Source organism: Lepus europaeus, chromosome 20 (assembly GCF_033115175.1).
Source record: "Lepus europaeus isolate LE1 chromosome 20, mLepTim1.pri, whole genome shotgun sequence".
In the NCBI taxonomy this organism is placed as follows: Eukaryota; Metazoa; Chordata; class Mammalia; order Lagomorpha; family Leporidae; genus Lepus; species Lepus europaeus.
Window position 1 is genome coordinate 1,603,711 of NC_084846.1, and position 18,598 is coordinate 1,622,308.

At 63.2% G+C, this 18,598-nt stretch overlaps 1 protein-coding gene across 4 annotated transcripts; it reads right to left on the reverse strand.

The window, feature by feature from the left end:
- Positions 1 to 143: 143 nt before the first annotated feature.
- On the reverse strand, positions 144 to 17,434 carry CAMSAP3 (calmodulin regulated spectrin associated protein family member 3). 4 transcript variants are annotated; one of them, XM_062178784.1, is made up of 19 exons: positions 17,287 to 17,434; positions 8,572 to 8,825; positions 7,956 to 8,078; positions 7,775 to 7,870; positions 7,546 to 7,578; positions 6,685 to 6,732; positions 6,313 to 6,451; positions 5,690 to 5,829; positions 5,511 to 5,604; positions 5,372 to 5,426; positions 5,155 to 5,228; positions 4,840 to 4,909; positions 3,277 to 4,726; positions 2,607 to 2,746; positions 2,214 to 2,530; positions 1,534 to 1,630; positions 951 to 1,063; positions 728 to 846; positions 144 to 641 (listed from the first exon to the last, which is right to left on the reverse strand). In XM_062178784.1, exons 1-19 carry the CDS (start codon positions 17,432 to 17,434, stop codon positions 336 to 338), a joined length of 3,816 nt encoding a protein of 1,271 aa, XP_062034768.1. In that variant the 3' UTR covers positions 144 to 335. The 4 variants fall into 4 exon arrangements, with proteins under 4 accessions (XP_062034768.1, XP_062034767.1, XP_062034765.1 ...); XM_062178783.1 differs by lacking the exon at positions 7,546 to 7,578 and having other exon boundaries at positions 3,277 to 4,675; XM_062178781.1 differs by lacking the exon at positions 7,546 to 7,578.
- Positions 17,435 to 18,598: the final 1,164 nt, after the last annotated feature.

Below are 18,598 nucleotides of genomic sequence, written 5' to 3' on the forward strand. Positions count from 1 at the left end.
ATTAAAGTGGGGGTGGGGCTGGCCGGCAGGAGGGCCGCAGACCTTGGCAGAGGCCACGCTGGGGCCCTGGAGGGGGCAGAGGAGACAGGGCTGGGGTGAGCGAGACGGGAGCCCCAGGAAGGGGTGGGTACTCTGCTTCTCTTTAAATTATTTTATTCAAGAAGGGGGCGGGGACAGACAAGGGGACCGAGCTGAGCCCTGAGTCCCTGAACCTCCCAGCTCAGCCCCCACAGCAGGACCAGACTCAGTAAGGGGTGGGGGCTCCAGCCCCACCCGGACAAGGCCGGGGCCAGACAGGACCCAGGAACAGCCGGGCTGTCCTCCGGGAGGCGGGGCTACTTGGGCGTGCCACCGCCCTTCTTGGGCGTGGTGGGCTTCTTGCTCTGCCACAGGTGGCCCTGGATGGTGAAGGCGTCCACGCTCATGGACATGGTCTTGGCGGGGATCTGGGTGAAGCGCTTGCGGTCTGAGTTGTACTTGTAGATGCCCTCGACCATGGCGGGCGTGACGGTGCGGGGGCCGTAGCCCGCCAGCCGCGACAGCTCCTCCGTCTCCCCGGACAGCGTGTACAGGGCTCGGAACTGGCAGCTCGAGTCGCGGAAGAGGATGAGGAAGTGGTTGGCTTTGCTCTTTTCAATTTCCTGGGCGATGCGGAGGCGGGGTCAGCGGGGCAGGGGCGGGGCCTGCCCACTGCCCCCGCCCCGCCCCCCCACCACCGCGGGCTCACCTCGAGAATGCGGTTTTTCTGCGGCTCGTTCACCTTCCCCGCCAGGCAGCAGTGCGACAGGGCGTTGTGGATGATAAACTTGTTGGACTTGGCGCTGGGCTCCTTGTACAGCCGAGGACCTGGGGGTCGGGCGGTCAGGGAGGGTGGTCGGCGCCAGGGGAGGGTGGTCGGCGCCAGGCGAGGGCGCTGTGCGTGCGTGCGTGCGTGCCCCGGCCCCGCCTACCTGTGTACTCGGGCACCGAGGCGGGCGAGGATGCGTTGCTGCCATTCTCCCAGTCCCGATCCCGGCTGCCGGGCAGACGGCTGGGGGACATGAGGCCGGACGGCGACGGGGCCCTGCGTGGGGAAGGCGTGGGATGGAGCAGCCGCCAGCAGGCAGAGGACCCGCCCGGCTCACTGCTGCACAGGAGCTCCCCAGAGTCGCCGCGGGCCCCCCTGCACCCTTATCCCCTAACCTGGACACTCAGGTCCGGCACACACACGCCCCTCCCTGTCAGGGGCCCATGCAGGAGATTCATGGAAAATGTGTATTATGAAGGAAGCTAGGTGGATTAGTTTTGCACCAAAATAAGCTTTTCTTTTGAGAGACAGAGCCCCTTTTTGCTGGCTCATTCCTCGAATGCCCACAGCGCATTAGCAGGGAGCTGGAGTCAGGCGCCAGACACTCCCAACGTGGGGCTGGGGGGTCCTGACCACTAGGCTAAACACAGGCTTGCGAAGTGGCCTCGCTGCTCACAGGAGCTGTACCCTACCCGAGGTTCACATAGAGGCACACACACACACCCCACACAGGCCCTGGAACTCACCGAGATGGCCTCTTCACACCGAGGTTGTTGGAGGCCTCGTTGGCCACAGTGGACAGGGACAGGGTGGACTGGGAGTAGACTTTGCTGAGCCGCGAACCTGAGAACAGACGGAATCAGACCCCTGAAGCCCTCTCACTGCCACAAGTACCCCGAGGGGCCCTGGCCTAGCAAGCAGGCTGTAGCTGGAGCCTGCCCAGGTCCCCTCCCTCCACAGCCCACAAGAGCCTGACCTACATAGCTGCTACGGGGAAGGGGGAGAGAGCTCCAGCTGCCCACAACAGCTGGGGCCAGGCGGGGGACTCAGCCCAGGTCCCCCACATGGGTGGCAGGAACCCCAGTATTTGAGCCATCACCACGGCCTGTGTGCACTAGCAGGAAGCCAGAGTCGGGAGCTGGAGCCAGGAACCAAGCCCAGGCCCCCTGATGTGGGATGCAGGCACCCTAACTAGTGGTTGCTTAACCACTAAGCCAAATGCTGCCTCTGCCCCCAGCCCTGGAGGAGGGGCTTCAGCCAGCAGCCCTGGGCCAGCCCCCACAGGCAGTATCTCACCCCCTGACATCCCCCAAGCCTGCCTCGGCCGTCCGGCCACAGGGGTGTGACCCCTTACCCAACTCACGGTAGGCCCCCACATCCCTGCGGCATCCCTCCCCAGCAGGCCCCACCCCCACAGGCTCCTCACCCAGCAGGCCGCGGGCTGGGCTTCTCGCCAAAGCCGAGTCATCACAGCAACCGGAGCGTGGCCGGGGGGCCCTCCGCCCGCCCCGGCCCGGCCCCCCGCTCCCCGCGGCCCGGGGCCGCAGCACCTTGTCGAGGTCGTCCATCAGCTTCAGCTGGGCCCGGCGTTCGTACTCCAGCCGTGTGAAGTCCCCCCGCCGGGGACCCACCTCCTCTTCGGCAGGAGCCCGGGGGGCGGGGGCCGGGGTTGCTGCTACTGCTGGGGCCGCAGCAGGTGCGGGGGCAGCGGGGGCCGGGCTAGGAGACTCCTCCTGGGCCAGCCTGCGGGCGGAGGTGGGGGGCAGTCAGAGGAAGGCGTGGGGTGGTGGGACAAGGGCCGGCCTCGGGGCCACCTCACCTGGCAGCCTCCTCCCTCCGCTGCTCCTTCTCGGCCTCCTGCCACTGCTTGCGCCGCTTGGCCTCCTCGGCCCGCCGCTGCTGCCGCTCCAGCAGGCTGGCCCGCTTCTGGGCCATCTCGTCCTCGGGCTTGTCTTCATCCTGGGGCACACACCCAGTCCAGCTGGCCACCCCTCCCTGACCTCCCGCTCGCCCCAGGCTGCTGGCACTGCCACCTGTCCTTTCGTCGTCCTCACTGCCCTGAAGGCACCGAGTGGGCACCTGCTCTCTGCGCAGCCCTGAGCTGGGGTGGCCGTGACAGGGCTGGGGCTGCTCAGTGCACAGTGGCCAGGGAGTGGGGAGAAGGCAGCAGGCGCCAGTTGGGGCTGAGAGATTAGGGTGCCAAGAGGAGGCGAACAGCCAGACTCCAGTGGGCCAGGGTCAGGATGGGGAACTGGCAGAAACTTGCTGGGGGAAGGGGAGTGGGGGAGAAGATGCCACGTTTGCCTGCCCCCACCTCCTGTCTGCCTGCCTATCTACTATGTGTCTGTCCACCATCCCATCTATCTGGCCACCTACCACTGTCCGTCCCCACAGCTGGCTACCCTCCCCCATCCACCCATCCACCTGTTCACTCATCCACCACTGAGCTGCCTTCTGTCCCCTCCCACTCTGGCTCAGGTGATGCTCACCTTATAGAAAAATCCGAGCCCTGCCCGGGGCTCGCCCTCGGAGGACGCCTCTTCTTCCAAGGAGTCCTCAGCTCCGGGGGGGCTCCCGTCCCCCTCCTCCTCGGCGGCGGGTTCTCCCAGGCTGCCCAGGGGGATCTCGATGAGGCCAGGCCGGGCCGCAGGCCCCTCGGGAGGCGACCCCTCGGCCAGGAGGATGGAGGAGCGCGTCTGCACGGGCACCTGGCTCGGTGAGAACTTGCGCAGGTGGGGGAGGCTGTCGACGTCGTGCGGCGGCGTGAGCACCCTGGTCAGGGGCGCGAGCCGCAGCTCAGCCGGCCGGGTGTGCTTCGGGCTGCGGGGCGCTGGGCTGGGGCCTGGCCCGGGGCTGCGCCGGGCAGCCGGGGCTCGCCGGGCAGGGCTGGGGGATGCAGCTTTGGGCCCAGTGGTGGGGCCAGGGATGACCCAGGCAGCAGGTGCCGGGGCAGGCACGGGGGCCTCGGGCGGGGCCAGGAGCCGCTGCTGCTGGTCCGTGAGCCTCTGCATGTCCCGCTGCAGCGAGCTCAGAGCGGCGCTCAGCTTGCTCACCGCTCGGTTGTAGTCCCCCAGCCCCTCGGGGGGCACCGGGCCCAGCTCCGGCGAGAAGGTCACTGACTTGGGCCGCGAGGACGGCTCACCCTGGCCCTCGCCTGCTGGCCGCTCGCCGCCAGGGGCCGAGCTCGGCTCCGCCTCCGCCTCCGCCTCCGCCTCCCCTGCAGCCTCCCGGGGCTGCACCTGCAAGAAGGCGCTTTTCCCGAGTCGCTGGCGGTGCTTGGCGAAGATGGCCTCGATCCGGCGCTTCTGGGCCTCAATGGCCCTGCGCTTCTCCTCCAGCCGGGCTCCCAGCTCGCTCATCTCGGAGCTCAGGGCCTCGGGCGCGGCGGGAGCGGGTGTGGGGGACCCCGCTCCGGCCTCCGCCTCGGCCTTCACCAGCTGTTTCTTGCGTTCGGCAAAGCTGGTCATCTTCACTTCGGAGTTGGTGGCCGCCGGGGACGAGGCTGCTGCCTTCGGCGACCCCTCGGATGGGGCTGGCGGTTTCGAGAGCTCCCCTGCCAGGCAGGGGGGTGGTTTCGAGGGCGTCTCGGGGTGGGGCACGTAGATGGGAGGTTTGCTGGGCCCGTCGGGCGGGTACGAGGAGGACAGCGGGGGCTTGGCTGGACCCTCGGGCGAGTGCAGGTAGAAGCTGCCGTCAGCAGCCCCATCCGGGAGCAGCCGGGGCTCGGCACTGTGGATGATCTGCAGGGCTTCCTCGATGGTGGGCAGGTCGCCGGGCTCTGGGGTCGACTGGCCGGGGGTCCGGGCCGGCGCCGGACGAGGGGGCCCCAGACTGTCTGAGCTGACGGAGCGCAGTAGGACGGGGTCTCCCATGACGACATCCACGTCGCTGTCCAGGCCAAAGGGGGTGCTGAATGACACGGCCTGGGAGAGGGGACGGCTGGGCAGCCGGAGGGAGGGGGGTCAGCCCCTGGGGCGGCCTCAGCCCTCCCGGCCCCAGCTGGCTCCACTGTCCGGGGATGGGGTAGGGGTGGGGGTTTAGGATGGGCTCACCTGAGCTGGCGGTTCCAGGCTTTGCCGAGGGCCTCCATGTGGGACATGGACGGGGAGGACTTCAGGGAGCCTGCGGTGGAGGTAGGGGGGGAGAGGGAGTGGTTACCATAGGGCCAACCTCTCCCAAGTCACTGACGGCTGATTATGGTGGCCCAGTTGGCAGGAAGATGCCAGAAGTGGGTGCTGGGCTATACAGTGTCCCCACGAAGTCACTGGGGAGAGTCACCCTGGGCATCCCAAGGAGGCAATGTGAAGTCAGCTGGGGCATCCTTTGGGCGGGGGTCCCCAGGGACGGAAGCCGCCACCCCCCCTCACCTGTGGATCCTCGGAGTGGAGACTGGGGGCCACCGGGTGACAGGAGCGGGTGGCGGAAGTTGAAGACGGGAGAACTGCCAGAAACTGACTTCAGCCTTGGGAGGAAGGGACCCCCCCACTCCCTCCCTCGCCCCCCCCAAGGGGGATGGAGACGAGGGTGCCCCCAAGCCCCCACCCCAGTGCCACGAGGGAGGAAGGGCCCACGGGGAGACTGTACCTGCCACCACTGGTGTTCTGAGGGGGGGAGGCCTCGGTGCCCCGGGGGGAGGCAGCTGCAGCACGGGGAGGGGGGCGGGTCAGGCAGGCTGTGGCTCCCCACTCCCACTCCCACCCCCACCCCAGACCCCGGGGCTCACCGTGGCCGTCGGGCAGGTCCTTGGCCTGTACGAAGTCAGGCTTGAGCACCTCGAAGCACATGAACATCTCGGCCAGCAGCACCACCAGGTTGACCTGGGTGGGGGCCGGGGTGGGGGCATCAGCCGGCAGGACACACCCTGGGCGCCCCTGGGGCCCCTGAGGCCGGAGCTGGCCTTACCTTGAGAGGCGGAGGTACGTACAGCAGGTCTTCGAGGGCCAGGGGGCAGCCCCGAGGGAGGCGGGAGGCACAGAAGTCTTGCACCAGCTGGAGGTTGTACAGGCTGTCGGCCACCGACATGGGGTCCTTGAGGCACACCTCTGCGGGGACAGGATGCCTGGGGCCCCTGACGCTACAGGGACCCCGAGGGACGCCACCTAGGGAGATGCCCCTCGTGGGCTGGGCAGTGCCCGGAGCCCTTCCAAGAGGTGCAAGCCTGGATGGGTCCTTAACCCTGGAACACTAGCTCGCCACCCCCCAAACTCAAAAAGCTTCTCCTGACCCCCATCACCCTCTGGAAGGCCTAACACCCTCTCCCCTCAAAAAAAAAAAAAAAAAAACATTTCTTGCTTTTCCCAGGATCCTTCCCAGCTACAACGGGGACCGGCACACAGCCCACCCTCAGTACAGAGCACAGAGAGGTTTAGACCCTTATGCAAGGTCACACAGCTCATCATCCTGCTGACTCCAGTAGCTACACTCATAGCCACTTGGAGTCATGCTGACCCGGGGACCTGGGAACAGGTGCCTAGGGACGGACACGCAGGGGTCCCAGCTTCCCAGGAGGCCGATGTCCCACTCACCCTCAAGTCGTAACAGCTGGGGACAGTAGCAGTGGATCGTGGCGGCCAGCGCAGCCCCGCTGGCAAGGTCCTGGAGGCTGGTGACGGTGGGGAAGCAGGGGGCGCGGCGGGCCATGGCACGGTCCTTGCGGTACCGGATCTGCAGTGCAGGAGCCAGGTCAAGTGAGCAGTCAGGCTGGCCGTGCAGGTCAGCAGTCATGCAGGCTGGGGGCGGGGCCGGGGAGGCCTGGGGTTTCCACCATGAGGGGCGGGAAGCCAGGGGTCCCAGAGCCAGAGTGAGGGGGGCCAGCCTGGAGCGAGGAGGGGACAGCAGCGAGAGGCAGAGGTGTCTGCGAGCAGCCAGGCCAGCAGCGGGGGCGGGGGATACGTTACCATGGGGGGTTTGTTCCCCGACTCCTTCAAACAGAAGGCAATTGCGTGCTGGGGGAAGAGGGGCGGCCGTCAGCAGGGCGGGAGGCACGCTGACCTGCTGGGCGCCCACGCCCGCGCTGGGGAAGCGGGGAGTCCTGAGCCCTGGCCGTGCAGCCCCCTGACCATGCTCTGGCCGGTGCTGGGGGCACCCCAGCTCCTCTGGCTGTGAGGGACCCAACAGAGCAGCCTCCCATGCAGGGGGTTCTCCGCCCACAGAAGACCCAGGCCCCCCAGCTTGGCTGGAGGAAGCAGGTAGGCAGGAGAGGAGCCCCCCCAACCCAGGCCCCAGGGTGGGGTGGGGGGGACGGGAAGAGGTGAGCAAAGGTGAGGATCTCATCCAGCCCCCTATCTCCCCCACTTTCCTCTTGTTGATCTGTGGTTGACGGGAGCACAGAGAGGTTCAGACTCTATGCATGGCCACACAGCTCGTCGTGGGGATGAGGTTACTTCTTCCCAAGGGGGAATCCCCTTGGCTGTTGGGGTGTCCCGCTGGGGGGGGCGCCATCTTTGTGTCTCACAGATGGGCGGGAGCTGGCACCTTCAGCCATGCTAGAGGGCTCCCCACTTTGGCTGAAGGAGAGAGGCTCGGGGGACCCCAGTGTCTTAGTTAACAGAGAGTGTGCATTGGGGAGGGTATCTACTCCATGGACCCTTCTGGGCCTCACAGGGGGGTCTCCTGGGGTGGGGGGGGTCCCACCTCCTTTGCTCACAGCTGGGGGGAGCAGGAGAGGGAGCAGACAGGCAGGCAGAACACAGACACACAGGGACAGACAGAGCCACGAGCAGGACAGGCAGACGGGGCGGACAGGGAGCCCCACTTACAGGAACCAGCTTCCAGTACCAGCGCGTGGGGCACTGATGCCAGACAGGCAGAGAGGAGAGGAGCAGGGGCCGGCGCAGGGCAGAGGCAGAGAGAGACAGAGAGAGAGAGAGAGGGGCGAGTCACCTCCAGCCCCCCACCACGTCAGGAACGCCGCAAGGCCCAGCCAGCTCCCACCGCCCGGCGGGCCCCGCGCCCACCCTGTGGTCCCTCCCCACGCCCGGGCCTCACCGAGGGCTGCGCCGGGGCCGCGCCGTCAGCGGGGGCTGCGGGCGATGCCCGCTGTGCCGCCTCCTGCTCCGTCTTCTCCTGCAGCCGCCGCACGGTCTTGGGGGAGGGGCAGGGGAAGAGGTCAGCGCACGGGTCCCAGGGCCATCCCGGGCCCCGCACCCCAGCCTCACACCCTACCTACCGTGTCCACCCAGAAAAGCAGCTTGTGCTCCAAGCTGGTCACGGCCAAGGGCCCCGGCAGCGTCTTTGTCCACTCAAAGGCAAAGGCCACCATGAGGGCATCGATGACGGCCAAGTGGGCGCCCTGTGGGAAAATGGCTATAGTGTGAGACCCAGGGGCGGGGCGTAAAGGCCCTGGCGGTGGGAGGGGCTGAGGGGGTGGGGCCAGGGTTAGTGGGTGGGGTCGTAGGGTAAGGGACTCGGACAGGGGGTCTTGGATGGGCTGTAATGGCCCAGAGGCTGAGCTGGGTCATGAGGGCCAAGGACCCCCATTAGAACAAAGGACCAGTCATGGCAGGAGAACCTTGAGGGAGGAGCCAGGTTTGGTGGGAGGAGCGAGGGCTGGTGGGTGGGGCTTGCAGGGAGGAGTCAGGGCTGCTGGGCGGGGCTTGAGAGGAGGGCCAAGGCTGGTGGGAGGGACCTGTGGGGAGGAGCCAGGCCGGGTGGGTGGGCCGGGTGGGTGGGCTCGAGGGGAAGAGGCAGGGCTACTGGGAGGAGTGGCCAGGTCTGGCAGGTGGGGCTTGCAGGCAGGGGCCAGGCGTGATGGGCAGGGCGCGATGGGCAGGGGTGGGAGCTACCATAAGAATGGGCTGGTGCCTCAGGTCCGCCTCCCGCACGGGGCGCTCTGGCAGCGCGGGCACCGTGCCCCTTCGTGCCAGCAGGGCCAGCAGCGCCGAGGGGCTGGGGGGCGTCTCGAGCTGCGGCAGCGCCTGCCTCCAGGCCCGGCAGTAGAGCTCGGCCGAGAGCAGCAGCCGCGTCACGGGGGGCTTCACGTGCTCCTGCGCGTACTGGTCAGTGTAGAAGGGCTCCCACAGCTCCGGGGGCACGTGCTCTGCAGGGGCGTGGGGGGACACGGGGTCAGGGCCGCCGCCCACACACCATCCCATGAAGGGAGCACAGGGGAGCGGGGCGAGGTGTGGCCAGGCAGGGAGCAGCCTGCAGGTACCAGGGCCGAAGTTGGGGGGCAGCACAGCGCCTCCTGGCAGGCCCCGGGGAGCGGCAGTGACCATGGCCCTCCTGAGCTTGGAGACTTCGGGCAGGGCACACCCGCACACCCCTGGCAACGCCCTCTTACGGGACCAGCACAGGCCGCACAGCTCTCGGAGGCTGCGCCTGGCACACACAGCCAGACCCTAAACAACTTCTCGCTCTGCTTGGAGGCTGCGGCGGAGGAGCTCAGGGGTGGTGGGCAAGCGAGGGACCGGCAGAATGCAGACCCTGTGTGTGTGTGTGGTTTTTTTTAAGTTTGTTTTTTTTTTTTTTTTTTTTTTTGACAGGCAGAGTGGATAGAGAGAGAGAGAGAGACAGAGAGAAAGGTCTTCCTTTTTGCCGTTGGTTCACCCTCCAATGGCCGCTGCGGCCGGCGCATCTCGCTGATCCGAAGCCAGGAGCCAGGCGCTTCTCCTGGTCTTGCAGGGCCCAAGGACTTGGGCCATCCTCCACTGCTTTCCCGGGCCATAGCAGAGAGCTGGCCTGGAAGAGTGGCAACCGGGATAGAATTCGGTGCCCCGACCGGGACTAGAACCCGGTGTGCCGGTGCCACAAGGCGGAGGATTAGCCTGTTAAGCCACGGCACTGGCCAAGCCCTGTGTGTTCTGAGGTGCCTGGGGCCTGGCAGGGCCTCACAGGGGGACAGCAGGTGGGGAGGTGGAAGCCGAGCACGAAGGGGCCTCGGGAACCGGTCCCAGAGGCAGTCCTGAGAACTCGCGTAAGACCAGGAGAGCAGGTATTCGGGATGCTGCCCGGCTCGCCCGCTTCCCAAGTCAGAGGGCTTGGGATTGAGTCTGACCCCGCCACTGCACACCCTGGGAGGCAGCGGCGATGGCCCAAGTGCTCAGGTCCCTGCACCCACGCCCGTGGGAGACCGGGATGGAGTTCCAGGCTCCTGGCTTCAGCCTGGCCCAGCTCTGGCTGTTGTGGTCATTTTGAAGAATGAACCAGCAGATGGGGGACTCCCTGTCTCTCATTCTCCCTCTCTCTGCCTTTCAAATAAATAAGAATTAAAAAAAAAAAAAAAAAAAGAGGAGGAGGAGGAGGGTGGGAAGGGGCCTGCAGTTCTCCGTGGGGAGGGGTGGGGCACAGCCACAGCTGGAAGGGATGGAGGCCACCAAGGAGGATGTGCCCCCTCCCTCTCGTTCCGATCAGCCCAGTTTTGTGTATTCAAGTTCTGTGTGTGCAACAGACTGGGCTTCACCATACAGGAATGCATCTCACAGAGCTCATGAAAAATGGGGAATGAGAAGGTAAGTTTATTTTGGGTGCAAAAAAGCATCAGGACCGGCACTGCGGCCCGGCTGACTCCTGCAGCACCGGCATCCCGTGCGGGAGCATTGGTTTGAGTCTTGTTCCACTTCCGATCCAGCTTCCCACTAATGCGCCTGGGAAGGCAGTGGAAGACGGCCCACGTGCTTGGGCCCCTGCCCCTCCTGTGAGAAACCTGGAGGAAGCTCCTGGCTCCAGCCTGGCTAAGCCCTGGCCATTGTGGCCATTTGGGGTGTGAACCAGTGGATGGAGGATCTCTGTCTCTCTCAAGTAAATAATTAAAAAAAAAAAAAAGTTGAAATCCATGCACATGTGTGGAATCTTCAAAAAGTTCACAGAAAATGCATATGGAAAACAGTATGGGGCTGGCACTCTGGCTTTGTGGGTAATGCTGCTGCCTGCAGTGTCGGCATCCCACGTGGGCGCCTGTTCAAGTCCTGCGTGCTCCACTTCCGATCCAGCTCTCTGCTGTGGCCTGGGAAAGCAGCAGAAGATGGCCCAAGGCCTTGGGCCCCTGCACCCGTGTGGGAGACCTGGAGGAAGCTCCTGGCTCCTGATTGGCGCAGGTCTGATTGTTGCGGCCAATTGGGGAGTGAACCAGCAGATGGAAGACCTCTCTCTCTGCCTCTCCTTCTCAGTGTAACTCTGACTTTCAAATAAATAAATAAATCTTAAAAGAAAGAAAGGGGGCCGGCGCCGCGGCTCACTAGGCTAATCCTCCGCCTTGCGGCGCCGGCACACCGGGTTCTAGTCCCGGTCGGGGCGCCGGATTCTGTCCCAGTTGCTCCTCTTCCAGGCCAGCTCTCTGCTGTGGCCAGGGAGTGCAGTGGAGGATGACCCAAGTCCTTGGGCCCTGCACCCCATGGGAGACCAGGAGAAGCACCTGGCTCCTGCCATCGGATCAGGGCGGTGCGCCGGCCGTGGCGGCCATTGGAGGGTGAACCAATGGCAAAAGGAAGACCTTTCTCTCTGTCTCTCTCTCTCACTGTCCACTCTGCCTATCAAAAAAATAAAAAATAAAAAATAAATTTAAAAAAATAAAAAAATAAAAAAAAAGAAAGAAAGGCACTATGCCTGCATTTAAAATCTGGGGTACCCAAATAAACTTGTTCTTTAATTCCATTTTTGCACGAGCTTTCTGACGTGATGAGAATGGGAGGCACAGACCAGACCCCTTCCAGGCAAGCCCTCACCAAAGCCAGGTTTCCAGAGACGCCCGGCCAGGAAGGATGCAAGCTCCTTGCCTCCCACTCCTTCCTGTGCTGACCCCTTCCCCACCCCGTACAACCACACTTGACCTTCCCACCTACTGCCCCACTCTGTGTTGGGTGCCCTTCTCTCTCCCTGAAGCCCCTGGAAAGACAGGTGTGACGTAGCAGTGAGGCAGCCTGAGACACCAGCATCCCACGTGAGTGTGGGTTCGAGTCTCAGCGGCTCTGCTTCTGATCCAGCTCCCTGTTAATGCACCTTGGAAAGCAGCTGAAGATGGCCGGAGTGATTGGGTCCCTGCCACCCATGTGGGAGACTGGGTGAAGTTCCTGGCTCCTGGCTTCAGCCTGGCCCAGCCCTGCGCATTGCAGCCCCATTTGGGGACAGAACCAGAGGATGGAAGACTGTCTCTGTCACTGTGCCTTTCAAATGAATAAATAATTTTTTGACTTTTTATTTTTTTAAGGCTCTTTGAGAGGCAGAGTTACAGACAGAAAGAGGGAAAGACAAAGAGAGAGGTCTTCCACCCGCTGGTTCACTCCCCAAATGGCTGCTATGGCCAGAGCTCGGCCAATCCAAAGCCACAGCCAGGAGCTTCTTCCAGGTCTCCCACATGGGTGCAGGGGCCCAAGCACATGGACCATCCTCCACTGCTTTCCCAGGTGCATTAGTAGGGAGCTGGATCGGAAGTGGATCAGCCGGTTCTCAAACTGGCACCTCTTCGGGGTTCCAGTGCTGCAGGGAGAGGCTTAACCTACTACACCACAGTGCCAACCCCCAAATAAGTAAATCTTAAAAAAAAAAAAAAAACAAGGAGGGGGCTGGCATGGTGGATAGAGCTGCCGCCTGCAATGCTGGCATCCCAGATGGGCACAGTTCATGTGCCAGCTGCTCTACTTCTGATCCAGTTCCCTGTTAATGTGGCTGAGAAAGCAGCTGAAGATGGCCCAAGTCCTTGGGTCCCTTCAGCCTGGCCCAGCGCCACCCCTCCCAGCCATTTGGGAGAGTGAACCAGCAGATTCCGGTTTCTGTCTCACTCCCCCCACCCCATGCTGCCTTTCACATACAAATAAATCTTTTAAAAAGCCAGCAGGCAAAGGGATTTCCAGCTAGCTTACTCCCCCTCCTGCCTGCCCTGGCCTCTGCCCTCACTGTTCCCGGCCTCCCCAAGGCAGGCAGCCCCCCCCTCCCTCATGAGGCTCACCTGTGTGCCTGTAGCTCACTCAGACTCTCTGCCCAGCACCTCCTCCTTCCCCCCCAGGGGTCCCCGCATTAATGGACATGCCCGCCCCACCATGGCTCCCATGGCCATCTGGGGATGGCCTCTTGTTGCAGCCCAGGCCCTCCTCGCCCACCAGCCTCGGCATCCTGCTCCAAACCTGTTCCCCACCCTGACCCCATCCCTCCTTGACCGCCTCACCCTGAATCCAATCAGCCAGTCCAGCCCCTCCCCATCTTTCCTCCATCCTGGGCACTCCCTGCTCCCATCATCAAGTGTCTCCCCGGCAGGACTTCTCAGAGCCCTGAGCCAGAGCCAGTGATCCCAGATGCTTCTCAAGCACTAATTCTTTTTAAAGATTGTATTTATTGGGGCCGGCGCTGTGGTGTAGCGGGTAAAACCACTGCCTGCAGTGCCGGCATCCCATATGGATGAGTCTCAGCTGCTCCACTTCCCATCCAGCTCTCTGCTATGGCCTGGGAAAGCAGCAGAAGATGGCTCAAGTCCTTGGGCCCCTGCACCCGTGTGGGAGGCCCAGAAGAAGCTCCTGGCTCTGAATCGGGCGCAGCTCCGGCTGTTGTGGCCAACTCGGGAGAGAACCAGCAGATGGAAGACCTCCCTTTCTCTCTCTCTCTCTGTAACTCTAACTTTCAAGTAAACAAATAAAATCTTAAAAAAATGTATTTATTTGAAAGAGTTCCGAAGAAGGAGAGAGAGAGAACTATCTTCCATCTGCTGGTTCACTCCCCAAAGGGTCACAATGGCCGGGACTGGGCCAGGCAGAAGCCAGGAGCCAGGAGCTTCATCCAGGCCTCCCACTTGGGTGCAGGGTCCATGTTCTGATGCTTTCCCAGGTGCCTCAGCAGGGAGCCAGATGGGAAGTGGAGCAGCTGGGACTCGTACCCGCTACGCCACAGCGGCAGCCCCCCCCCCCCCTCGAGCACTCATTCTACACCTGCTGCCCGCCGTGGCGGCACTGGCAGTGGGCTGAATGGCTCTTTGTCCCGTGTGGCGTGGGATCTGTAGCAGACTCCTTCCAGGAGTGGCAGCCAAGAATGTCTGCAGACGCTGCCAGTGTTCCGCTAAGGAGCAAGATCGTGGCCAGCTGGGAAGCCAGGGCCTGCACCGTAAATGTGCCGCAAGCACCTTCCACGTGGCAGTGCTGCCCAGAGGCGCGACACGGCCGGCGCCGTGGGGCCGCTTGTGACACTGTGCCATACCCGAGTCCAGCTCCCTGCTGTGCACCTGAGAAAGCAGCGGAAGATGCCCCAAGTGCCTGGGCCCTGCCACCCCTGTGGGAGACCCGGATGAGAGCTCCTGGCTCTAGTCCAGCCTGGCCCAGCCCTGGCTGTTGCAGCTACTTGGAGAGTGAACCAGCAGATGGAAGATTTCTGTCTCTTTCTCTGAACGCCACTTTCACATAAATAAATCAATCTTAAAAAAAAAAAAAAACACTCTGCCTGTCAAATTTTAAAAATATTTTTGATATTAACTTAGTAATAGTTTATTCAACCAATATATATCCAAAACACCATCCCAATGTGTCATCAATATACAACTATTAAAGAGATGTTTGACATGCTCTGTTTTGAACCAAGTCTTCAGAATCTAGTGTACAAGTTCATGGAAAATGGCGCTAACAGATAAATCGAGGGGCTGGTGCTGTGGCACAGCAGGCTAAGCCGCCAACTAACAGCGGCATCCCACGTCGGAGCGGCAGTTCAAGTCCCAGCTGCTGCACTTCTGATCCAGCTCCTTGCCAAGGTGCTTGGGAAAGCAGAAAACGTCTCAAGGACTTAGGGTCCCTGCCGCCCACACTGGAGACCCAGATGGAACTCCAGGCTCCTGACTTTGGTCCGGCTAAGCCCCTGCCATTGCAGCCATCTGGGGAGTAAACCAGCAGATGAAAGTTCGCTCTCTGTCACCCAGCCTTTCAAATAAGTAAAAATAAATCTTGAAAAAGATAAATTTACTTGGGTGCAAAGTAACAAAGTTGAAATGGTGCAGAGTTTTGTCTTAACACACCTTCTCCACGAACGTTTGCAAGATCCTCCCATGCGCGGATTTGAAATGTTTTTGCGCCAAAGCAAATTTATCTTTTAACGCCATTTTCCATGAATTTTTTGAAGTACCCTCGCACTTTGTGTTCCCAGCGCAACTCAATTAAGACCCACCACATCTCAAGTGCTCGGCGGTCACCCGTGGCCAGGGGCTGCTCGAGTGGTCAGCACAGCTGTACCCACTTATTTATACCACAATCCATGCATTGGCTCCTGGACTCCTTGCAACACGCATACCCATTGCATGGGTGAGAACAACAAGACCCAGAGAGCTCACTTGCCCACAATTCCACAGCTAATAAACCTGGTTTTCCCTCATACTTCACACTGATGTGCTCAAAGATTCAAGTCTCTCCCAAACTTGCATACCAAGAAACACATTTTCTCAAAAACAAACCTTATCTTCTGATAAGCCCACCTTATCTCGGAGCCACCAGCCTGCATTCCTGCTCGGCCCCTTCACACCTGCGCCTGGGGGCCACGGGATCCACCCCTTCTCCCAGCTGGGTGGCCGCACAGGTCTGGTCTTGTCAGTCCCCAGGAATCATCTGTGGCTGCCTAGTGCCCTCAGATCCCCGCCCACCCTCGGCCTCCTGGAATGTCACCAGCGTCACCAGCCTGTTCCCTCCACGTGCACGTCCTCCTGAAGACTCCCCGGAGGGCCCACGCCCCCCTGCCTCAGCACACAGGGTCTCCTCCCCCTGCCAACGCCTACCCCACAGCGCAAACCTTCTCCTCCATCCCGCCCAAAATGCAGGGACCTCCTGGCCCAGGCCCTGCTGCTGCCGCGGCCTCCACATCACAGACCTTATCACTCTAAGCAGGGATGATCCGGTTTCATGCCCATCCTCCTCCAGCCGTGGCCGGCCGCAGCCCCCCCCCCCCCCCCAACATCCTCGGCATGGCACCTGGCACCTGATAGTCACAGATCGAGAGAGTCCTGGAGTTTGCCAGTCTAGCAGGGGTTCTGCTACTTTGAGCCAACTCCCTGCTTAAGGCAGGCAGGCGGGGGCCGGACTGAACTCAACCCTCAGGGTCGTAAGTGTTGAACGCCGGGCCAATGAGACCAGAACTGGGTGAATCAGGGCATCAGGATCTCGTCCACACCCCCTGGGGAGACTTCACTTTCCTTTCTGTAGAATGGAACAGTAATCGGATGCCACCATCAATCGCCCCAGTGTCCGTCCAACATGCACCCTGTGCCAGCCGGCAGTCTGAAGACACTGGGGGTCAGTACCTGCTGCAGCCCCTCCCAGCAACCATGCAAGGAAGGTGCTGGGGTCTCCTGACCTGGCGATGCGGTGGCGGGGAGACCCACAAATATTCCTGAGACGGATCAATTACAGAAGCTCAGAGAAGGAGGGTAATAGTTCGGCCACATGCCCTTGGAACCTGGGACTGGAACTCGAAATTCTGACCCAAAGTGGAGCTTTCTGTGGCCTCCTAACATCCAATGTCAGGGCCACAGGCAGTCCCGGGCACCCCACCACCACCACCCGGTTTCTTCCTCAAAGCCGATGGCAGAGTGAGGAAGGGACCAGAGAGACCGGGAGAAAGCGAGAGGAACCGGCAGGCCAGGGCGGAACCACCAAACGGACAGCTGTCTCCCAGACCCACACCCAGAACAGGTTGATCGGGCGGCCACCAAGAGGGGGATGGGCCGTGCCAGCTGCTGCCAAGGGGGCAGGACCAGAGGGAGAGCAAGGCGTCCCCCAGGCTCCCAGGCAGGCCCAGACCTTAATTAACCCGTCTTCCCCAAGGCCAGGCCCCAGCGTCCAGGCTCTGGCCTGGGGCGGTGGAAGCAGGGACCCAGCAGGGCACGGCCTCTCGTCCTGGGGACCCACCACGCATCCCTCCCCCCAAGAACTGCGGCGCTAGGGGAGAGGGCGGAGGATGGGGGCCCCCACCCCGGGCATTCGTGTCCCTTCTCCTGGGCTCGCCTGCTCCTCGGTCCATTGGAGCAAAATACTCATAGTGCCGGCCGGGCTCGCGGGGGCGAAAGATGGGGACTCCCGGGCCGCCGCCCGCAGCGCGGCAGAACGACGCGTGTGCGCGCGTGTGTGTGTGTGTGTGCTGGGGCGGGGGGCGTGCGGCGCCGTGGACGAGGCTGGGGCCAGGCACCCGAGGCCAGGAGGAAGGGTCCGCGCGGGCGCGTGATGGGAGCGTGCAAAGGGGGAGGGGGCGTGCAGGGGAAGGCCCTGGGGGTGACGAGGGGTGGGGGTGGTAGGCAGCAACCGAGGGCCTTGCCCGCAGACCCCGCCCCGCTCACCTGGGGACCCAGACCCCCCGAGTCCCCGCGCGGAACTGGGCCGCCGGCCCCACCCCCAACGGCGCTCCCGAAGCCGGGCGGGCAAAGTCCACCTCCGGGGCCAAGCAGGAAGCCCGGAGGCCCGGCGCGGAGGAGCCCGGGCCCGGAGACCCCCGGCGGCCCGCGCCATTGTTCCCACGGCCCTGGCCTCCCAGGCCCGGCGCCCCGCCCCCCGCACCTGCCGCGCCTGGCCCGCCGCGCCCCCCACCCCCACCCCCACCCCCGGGCCCGGTACCTGCGCCCCCGAACGCGGCCCGCAGCACCCACGCCAGGCTCGCCGCCGCCTTGGCCCGCGAGAAATCGTACTGGTCCAGCGACTTGATCTCGGGCACCAGGAAGGTCCTCCGCAGCGGCCCGGGCCCGGGGGGCGCCGCCTCCACCATGGCGGCGCCGGGGCTGCGGGCGCCGGCTCCGCGCTCGGGCTGGGCTGGGCTGCGCCGCGCCGCGCTCGCGCCCCTGCCGGGCCCGCCGCCGATGCCGCCGCCGCCGCCGGGGCTGGTGAGCCAGGTGCGGCCGCTTGCGCCGGCGCCGCTGCGTCGGCCCCGCCCCGGGGGCGGAGCCCAGGTGCACCCCGCCCCTACGCCCCGGACCCGGACCTCGGGCAGGCGCCCCGGCCAGGCCTGGCCCCCGAGCCGCGGGGGTGCCCCGGGCAGTGCGGTCTGGGGCTGCGGTGCTGGCGCGGGGTGGGGGCGCTGCGGACGCGCGCGCGCGTGCGAGCGAGTGTGTGCGCGCGCACAGGGGGCCCAGGGGAGATTTGGGGACCCCCCGGGTTTGTGGCCAGGAGTGCGGGGCCCCACCTACACCAGGTTTGTCACGTGCTGGCCTGGCCGGCAGGCGGCCAGCACGTGTGCACTTGTTCGTGAGGGCACATGGTCGCATGTCTGCCTCCCTGCCTCTGTGTCTGAATTATTTGGATGGTACACGAGGGTGTCTGTGGGCTTTCAAAATTTCGGGGCCACCTAAATACATTTATCTTGTCATTCTGTTATCCACGAACTTCCAGAAAGCCTTGTTGTATCTTCAAATGAGTGTGTGTGTGTGTGTGCGCGAGCGAGCAGGTTTTTTAAAAAAAATTATCTTCTTGTATTTGAAAGGAAGAAAACGGAGAGATCTTCCATCTGCTGGGTCATTCCCCAAGTGCCTTCAAACAGCCAGGGCTGGGCCAGGCCAAAGTCAGGAGCTGGGGATTCAATCCAGGTCTCCCACGTGAGTGGCAGGGAGAGCCATCACCTGCTGCTTTCCAGGGTGTGCAATGACAGGAGGCTGGACTAGGGAGCAGAGCCGGGACTCGAACCCAGGCACTGTGATGTGGGATGCCGGTGTCCCAGGTGGCATCTTAAACATTGCACCAAACACCTGCCCCAAGGATATCTCTTAATTCCCTTTTGTGTCAACTTTTGGAAGCATCCTCATCTCTCAGCAGGAATGTGGCAACGTGTGTGTGAGGGGGTGTGCATGCGTGTTCAGTGTGTGTTGTGTCTCTAACCCGAGGGTGGACGTGAGGGCCTCTCAGTTCCATGGGTGAGAGGAATGCTCATATCTGTCCC